Source organism: Entelurus aequoreus, linkage group LG17, assembly GCF_033978785.1.
Source record: "Entelurus aequoreus isolate RoL-2023_Sb linkage group LG17, RoL_Eaeq_v1.1, whole genome shotgun sequence".
Lineage (NCBI taxonomy): Eukaryota > Metazoa > Chordata > Actinopteri > Syngnathiformes > Syngnathidae > Entelurus > Entelurus aequoreus.
The window spans coordinates 1636245-1644924 of NC_084747.1; the positions used below are offsets into that span (position 1 = coordinate 1636245).

An 8680-nucleotide genomic window follows, 5' to 3' on the forward strand; every position below is an offset into this window, starting at 1 on the left:
AATGTTGCGATGTTACAATGTTGCGATGTTACAATGTTGCGGTGTTACAATGTTGCGGTGTTACAATGTTGTGGTGTTGTGATGAGTTAAAGTGTAGAAAACAAAGATGTTGTGTTGCTGACTAAATGAGCTGCAAAGTCCTCCTAAATGTTTTCTATTTCATGAAGTTAGTGACAACACTTCAATCTCCTTCCTCTGTTGCTGTCCTGCTTAGTGCGGCCTAGGAAAAAGGTGTGTGTGTGTTTGTGTGTGTATGAGTGTGTGTGTGTGTGTGTTTGTGTAATGTTCCCATTACACACAGCAACAATTGCACCCTCACAAAGAAGACAATGTGCCATCCCAGCAAATCGACACACACATTCATTAGGAAAGTGTGTTTTGTTCACGTTGTGTTTTAGAGGTTGACTACAGCCGCAGGGCACGTGAATATGTCACATGTGTTTCTGCAGACAATGTCACCAACAAGGTACAACCATGTGGAGGCTCAAGTAGGACAGAATAAAAAAGATGAATAATTCCATGAAACGCTCAGTCCTTCACAAACAAGGACGAGGTCGAGAGTCACCACTTTGTCAACAAATGCCTCACCAAATTGTTGAAGGACAACATTTCTCAACAAGGAATTTAGGAATTTCACCATCTACGCTCCGTCATATCATCAAAGGGTTGAGAGAATGTGGAGAAATCACTGCAGGTAAGCAGCTAAGCCCGTGACCTTCCATCCCTCAGGCTGTACTGCATCAAAAAGTGACATCAGTGTGTAAAGGATATCACCACATGGGCTCAGGAACACTTCAGAAACCACTGTCAGTGACTACAGTTGGTCGCTACATCTGTAAGTGCAAGTTAAAACTCTACTATGCAAAGCCACAGCCATTTATCAACAACACCCAGAAACGCTTCGACTGAGAGAGTTGAGGAACGCTCATCAAAGACTTATTTGGAACATCCCACAGGTGAACAGGCTGATTGGGAACAGGTGGGTGCCATGATTGGGTATAAAAGCAGCTTCCAGTCGTTCACAAACAAGGACGGGGCGAGGGTCACCACTTTGTCAACAAATGCCTCACCAAATTGTTGAACAACAACATTTCTCAACAAGGAATTGAGGGATCTCACCATCCACGCTCCGTCATATCATCAAAAGGTTGAGAGAATGTGGAGAAATCACTGCAGGTAAGCCATGATATTACACACCTTGGATCCCTCAGGCATCAAAAAGCCAAATCAGTTTGTAAAGGATATCACCACATTGGCTCAGGGACACTTCAGAAACCCACTGTCAGTAACTACAGTTGGTCGCTTACATCTGTAAGTGCAAGTTAAAACTCTACTATGCAAAGCCACAGCCATTTGTCAACAACACCCGGAAACGCTGACGAGTCCACATTTCAAATTGTTTTTGGAAACTGTGGACCAAAGAGGAAAAGAAGCACGGGGATTGTTGTAGGGTGAAAGTGGAAAAGGCAGCATGTGTGATGGTATGGGGGTGTGTTAGTGTGTGATGGTATGGGGGTGTGTTAGGGTGTGATGGTATGGGGGTGTGTTAGCGTGTGATGGTATGGGGGTGTGTTAGCGTGTGATGGTATGGGGGTGTGTTAGCGTGTGATGGTATGGGGGTGTGTTAGCGTGTGATGGTATGGGGGTGTGTTAGCGTGTGATGGTATGGGGGTGTGTTAGCGTGTGATGGTATGGGGGTGTGTTAGCGTGTGATGGTATGGGGGTGTATCAGTGTGTGATGGTATGGGGGTGTATCAGTGTGTGATGGTATGGGGGTGTATTAGTGTGTGATGGTATGGGGGTGTGTTAGTGTGTGATGGTATGGGGGTGTATTAGTGTGTGATGGTATGGGGGTGTGTATTAGTGTGTGATGGTATGGGGGTGTATTAGTGTGTGATGTATGGGGGTGTGTTAGTGTGTGATGGTATGGGGGTGTATTAGTGTGTGATGGTATGGGGGTGTGTGTTAGTGTGTGATGGTATGGGGGTGTATTAGTGTGTGATGGTATGGGGGTGTGTATTAGTGTGTGATGTATGGGGGTGTGTTAGTGTGTGATGGTATGGGGGTGTGTTAGCGTGTGATGGTATGGGGGTGTGTTAGCGTGTGATGGTATGGGGGTGTGTTAGCGTGTGATGGTATGGGGGTGTATCAGTGTGTGATGGTATGGGGGTGTATCAGTGTGTGATGGTATGGGGGTGTATTAGTGTGTGATGGTATGGGGGTGTGTTAGTGTGTGATGGTATGGGGGTGTATTAGTGTGTGATGGTATGGGGGTGTGTATTAGTGTGTGATGGTATGGGGGTGTATTAGTGTGTGATGTATGGGGGTGTGTTAGTGTGTGATGGTATGGGGGTGTATTAGTGTGTGATGGTATGGGGGTGTGTGTTAGTGTGTGATGGTATGGGGGTGTATTAGTGTGTGATGGTATGGGGGTGTGTATTAGTGTGTGATGTATGGGGGTGTGTTAGTGTGTGATGGTATGGGGGTGTATTAGTGTGTGATGGTATGGGGGTGTGTATTAGTGTGTGATGGTATGGGGGTGTATTAGTGTGTGATGGTATGGGGGTGTGTATTAGTGTGTGATGTATGGGGGTGTGTTAGTGTGTGATGGTATGGGGGTGTGTTAGTGTGTGATGGTATGGGGGTGTGTTAGTGTGTGATGGTATGGGGGTGTATTAGTGTGTGATGGTATGGGGGTGTATTAGTGTGTGATGTATGGGGGTGTGTTAGTGTGTGATGGTATGGGGGTGTGTTAGTGTGTGATGGTATGGGGGTGTGTTAGTGTGTGATGGTATGGGGGTGTATTAGTGTGTGATGGTATGGGTGTGTATTAGTGTGTGATGGTATGGGGGTGTAGTGTGTGATGGTATGGGGGTGTGTATTAGTGTGTGATGTATGGGGGTGTGTTAGTGTGTGATGGTATGGGGGTGTGTTAGTGTGTGATGGTATGGGGGTGTGTTAGTGTGTGATGGTATGGGGGTGTGTTAGTGTGTGATGGTATGGGGGTGTGTTAGTGTGTGATGGTATGGGTGTGTGTTAGTAACTTACACAGGCACCATTAATGCTGAAAGGTACATACAACATATGTTGCCATCCAAGCAACGTTATCAAGAAGGTGTGGCCGTGTTGTGTTCACCTGTGCAGGTGTGATCGCCGTCCAGGAAGCTGCGAGCGGGACAGTCGGCCGTGCAGACGCCGTGTGGAAGGCCGCGGGACTGCGGCGCCATCGCCTCCTCCGCCTTCAGGCAGCGCACGCAGTCGGACGCCAGCGGGCCCACGCAGGAGCGACATGACGGGTGACAATCTGTACACACACACAGACACACACACACACACACACACACACACATACACACACAATTAAACTTACTTATACTCACTGTGACAGGTGTGTGTGTGTGTGTGTGTGTGTGTGTGTGTGTGTGTGTGTGTGTGTGTGTGTGTGTGTGTGTGTCTGTGTGTATACACTCACTGTGACAGGTGTGTGTGTGCGGGTACAGTCCTTGGCCACAGGTGTGCACACACTGCCCCTGGTGGAGGAGGAGGGCAGGTGCACAGGTGGTGCACTGCGAGGCTGACACACCCCAACATGACGCGCAGGTGCTGTGACACACTGAACACGGACGTCAAACATAGCTCATTAAAATCATACTTCATCCCTTTGCAATGCAGTCCGCTGGAAACCATGGTAAGTGCCACTCTAGGTAGAAACTGGCGCTGTGGTCAAAGTTGGAATTGCCTCCAAACACATTTTAAGATATCCAACTCTACGGCCGTCTGGACAGATAGTGCACCCCCCCTCGCCCCCAATTTGTCACGTTTCACGTGTCAGGCAAACCAAATTATTTTTTTTGTTTTTTACTGATTTTTTGAAACAATTATGATTTAGACTAAATAAGAATCGCAATTCGATTATTTTTGCGCACTCCAATCCCAAAGTGGTTGCACTCCTGGAGAAGATGGTGGATTATGTTATTGTTTTTTTTTTATATGCACATGCGTCATGGCCAATTACGCAATTGTTTTTTTTATGTTATAAAATGGATAATAAATAGATCAATTAAATAATAAATAAATAAATACAATTAAAAAGTCCAAATGTTGAATCTTTTTTGTTTTTGAACACAAATGTTATTTATGTTTTTTTATTTTTATAAAATAGATAATAGATAAATAATAGACAAATAAATACAATTACATCTTTTTTTTTTATTAAATGAGAAAAAAAAAACACGAATGTTAAATGTTTGTTGTATTAAAACACAAATACTTTTTAAACTAATTTCTATGTTGTAAATAATAAATAAATACATCATGAATAAATGAAATAATAAATAAATATAATTAAATAAACAAATTTAAATAAAAATCACAAATGACGACGTCATTCAATTTAATTCAACTTACCAAAACGCGAGAGGCCAAGGAGGAAAAAGACTAATTCTACTCGTTTGGATTCACATTATCATCTACATCTAACTATTAAACAAAGAAGTACATTATCACAATATTAACAAATATTATATATGTTTAAAGATGACGACGTAGAAACCCGACACGGACAAAAGTCTGGGGACAGCTGACCTCTGCATCGGCTCCTGTGGTCCAGGAAGTGTCGGGCCGGACACTGGGACACACATGTCCCATGATGCAATGCGCTGCCGGCCAGACAGCTGGTGCAGTTTGGGTTGTCATGGAAACAGGAAGCACACGACGAGTGACACGCTGCCAACGTGAGAAAGTACGCGTTAGATACGACGATGCAAATGTTTACAAGCAATTAACTCCGGCTTAGAGTCATGTTAGCTAATCACTCACCCGGCCAAGTCTTTCATCTACGACATGTTGGAGTCACTTAAACAGCTGTCTGACACTTGTTGCATCATTCTGCTAACTAACCAAACAACTAACTAGTCAACTGTCTATAAAACATCAGGACTGGATTACAATCGCATACTTGTGTTAACTAACAACAGTAAAACATGCAAAGTATACGGTCTGCAGTTTTTGCATCATTCTGCTAACCAACCAAACAACCAATCCAGCAAGCCACCAGCGGACCAATCAACTGACCGACCAACTGACCGACCAACCACCCTAACCCAACCAACCAAACCAGCAAGCCACCAGCGGACCGACCAACCGACAACTGACTGACCAACCACCCTAACCCAACCAACCAAACCAGCAAGCCACCAGCGGACCAATCAACTGACCGACCAACCGACAACTGACCGACCAACCACCCTAACCCAACCAACCAAACCAGCAAGCCACCAGCGGACCAATCAACTGACCGACCAACCGACAACTGACTGACCAACCACCCTAACCCAACCAACCAAACCAGCAAGCCACCAGCGGACCAATCAACTGACCGACCAACCGACAACTGACCGACCAACCACCCTAACCCAACCAACCAAACCAGCAAGCCACCAGCGGACCAATCAACTGACCGACCAACCGACAACTGACTGACCAACCACCCTAACCCAACCAACCAAACCAGCAAGCCACCAGCGGACCAATCAACTGACCGACCAACCGACAACTGACCGACCAACCACCCTAACCCAACCAACCAAACCAGCAAGCCACCAGCGGACCAATCAACTGACCGACCAACCGACAACTGACCGACCAACCACCCTAACCCAACCAACCAAACCAGCAAGCCACCAGCGGACCAATCAACTGACCGACCAACCGACAACTGACTGACCAACCACCCTAACCCAACCAACCAAACCAGCAAGCCACCAGCGGACCAATCAACTGACCGACCAACCGACAACTGACCGACCAACCACCCTAACCCAACCAACCAAACCAGCAAGCCACCAGCGGACCAATCAACTGACCGACCAACCACCCTAACCCAACCAACCAAACCAGCAAGCCACCAGCGGACCAATCAACTGACCGACCAACCGACAACTGACCGACCAACCACCCTAACCCAACCAACCAAACCAGCAAGCCACCAGCGGACCAATCAACTGACCGACCAACCGACCACTGACTGACCAACCACCCTAACCCAACCAACCAAATCGATCAACCAACTTGCTGCAGTCGAAACATAACACCTGACCTTGTAGAAAAAAAAGACAACATTTTTGCATTATTCTGCAAACCAACCAATCAACCACTCAACCGACCAACCAACCAACGTGGAAATTAGACATTTTGCATCATACTGCTAACCAACCAACTGACCAATCAACTGACCGACTGAAAAACCAAAAGAAAACGACAAACCGACTTACTGCAGTCGAAACAACACCGGAAATAAGACATCGTTTTTGCATCATTCTGCCAACCAACCAAACAACCCATCCAGCAAGCCACCAGCGGACCAATCAACCGACCAACCAACTGACCAACCAACAAACCAACCAACAGACCAACCAACAGACCAACCAACAGACTGACCGACCAACTGATTGACCAACCGACCGACCGGCCAATTGACCAACTAACCAACTGATCAACCAACCAAACGATCGGCCAACTGACCAACCGACCAGCCAATCGACCTACAAACAAAGCAACCAACCAGCCGACTAACTGCAGTCCAAACATAACTCCTGACCCTGTGTAGTAGGTCTACTGTAACTAACTAACCGTGACTGAAATAACTGAGGACAACTAGTTCTGCGTAGTCATGTTTAGTATTACCGTAACAAGGACTCACCCTGCAGTCATGCTAGGTGGGTCTTAACTAGTAGCACCAAAGTCTGCTAGCATTGAGCTCAAAAGTTCGCTGGTGATGGAAAACTAGTGAAAAGTGATGCAGTTTATTTGCTCTTTGAAGTTAATAGTCTTTGTTCAAAGGGATCAGTACTGTGGACTTTGTGCTAACTAAAGGGATCAGTACTGTGGACTTTGTGCTAACTAAAGGGATCAGTACTGTGGACTTTGTGCTAACTCAAAGGGATCAGTACTGTGGACTTTGTGCTAACTCAAGGGGATCAGTACTGTGGACTTTGTGCTAACTCAAAGGGATCAGTACTGTGGACTTTGTGCTAACTCAAAGGGATCAGTACTGTGGACTTTGTGCTAACTCAAGGGGACCAGTACTGTGGACTTTGTGCTAACTAAAGGGATCAGTACTGTGGACTTTGTGCTAACTAAAGGGATCAGTACTGTGGACTTTGTGCTAACTCAAAGGGATCAGTACTGTGGACTTTGTGCTAACTTAAAGGGATCAGTACTGTGGACTTTGTGCTAACTAAAGGATCAGTACTGTGGACTTTGTGCTAACTCAAAGGGATCAGTACTGTGGACTTTGTGCTAACTCAAAGGGATCAGTACTGTGGACTTTGTGCTAACTCAAAGGGATCAGTACTGTGGACTTTGTGCTAACTCAAAGGGATCAGTACTGTGGACTTTGTGCTAACTAAAGGATCAGTACTGTGGACTTTGTGCTAACTAAAGGATCAGTACTGTGGACTTTGTGCTAACTAAAGGATCAGTACTGTGGACTTTGTGCTAACTCAAAGGGATCAGTACTGTGGACTTTGTGCTAACTCAAAGGGATCAGTACTGTGGACTTTGTGCTAACTCAAAGGGATCAGTACTGTGGACTTTGTGCTAACTCAAAGGGATCAGTACTGTGGACTTTGTGCTAACTCAAAGGGATCAGTACTGTGGACTTTGTGCTAACTCAAGGGGACCAGTACTGTGGACTTTGTGCTAACTAAAGGGATCAGTACTGTGGACTTTGTGCTAACTAAAGGGATCAGTACTGTGGACTTTGTGCTAACTCAAAGGGATCAGTACTGTGGACTTTGTGCTAACTCAAAGGGATCAGTACTGTGGACTTTGTGCTAACTCAAAGGGATCAGTACTGTGGACTTTGTGCTAACTCAAAGGGATCAGTACTGTGGACTTTGTGCTAACTAAAGGATCAGTACTGTGGACTTTGTGCTAACTAAAGGATCAGTACTGTGGACTTTGTGCTAACTAAAGGGATCAGTACTGTGGACTTTGTGCTAACTCAAAGGGATCAGTACTGTGGACTTTGTGCTAACTTAAAGGGATCAGTACTGTGGACTTTGTGCTAACTAAAGGATCAGTACTGTGGACTTTGTGCTAACTCAAAGGGATCAGTACTGTGGACTTTGTGCTAACTCAAAGGGATCAGTACTGTGGACTTTGTGCTAACTCAAAGGGATCAGTACTGTGGACTTTGTGCTAACTCAAAGGGATCAGTACTGTGGACTTTGTGCTAACTAAAGGATCAGTACTGTGGACTTTGTGCTAACTAAAGGATCAGTACTGTGGACTTTGTGCTAACTAAAGGATCAGTACTGTGGACTTTGTGCTAACTCAAAGGGATCAGTACTGTGGACTTTGTGCTAACTCAAAGGGATCAGTACTGTGGACTTTGTGCTAACTCAAAGGGATCAGTACTGTGGACTTTGTGCTAACTCAAAGGGATCAGTACTGTGGACTTTGTGCTAACTAAAGGATCAGTACTGTGGACTTTGTGCTAACTAAAGGATCAGTACTGTGGACTTTGTGCTAACTAAAGGGATCAGTACTGTGGACTTTGTGCTAACTCAAAGGGATCAGTACTGTGGACTTTGTGCTAACTTAAAGGGATCAGTACTGTGGACTTTGTGCTAACTAAAGGATCAGTACTGTGGACTTTGTGCTAACTCAAAGGGAT

The 8680-nt window shown here is 45.5% G+C and overlaps 1 protein-coding gene across 1 annotated transcript in view; it reads right to left on the reverse strand.

Annotated features, from left to right (window-relative positions):
- The window catches only part of LOC133632134 (extracellular matrix organizing protein FRAS1-like), a 232969-nt gene that overhangs the window by 133118 nt on the left and 91171 nt on the right, over positions 1-8680 (reverse strand). Inside the window, exons 15-17 of the mRNA XM_062024375.1 lie at positions 4585-4725; positions 3473-3613; positions 3137-3304 (exon numbers count right to left, since the gene is read on the reverse strand). Of these exons, the coding sequence (XP_061880359.1) occupies positions 3137-3304; positions 3473-3613; positions 4585-4725 (450 nt within the window). The remainder of the gene's footprint in view (positions 1-3136; positions 3305-3472; positions 3614-4584; positions 4726-8680) is intronic.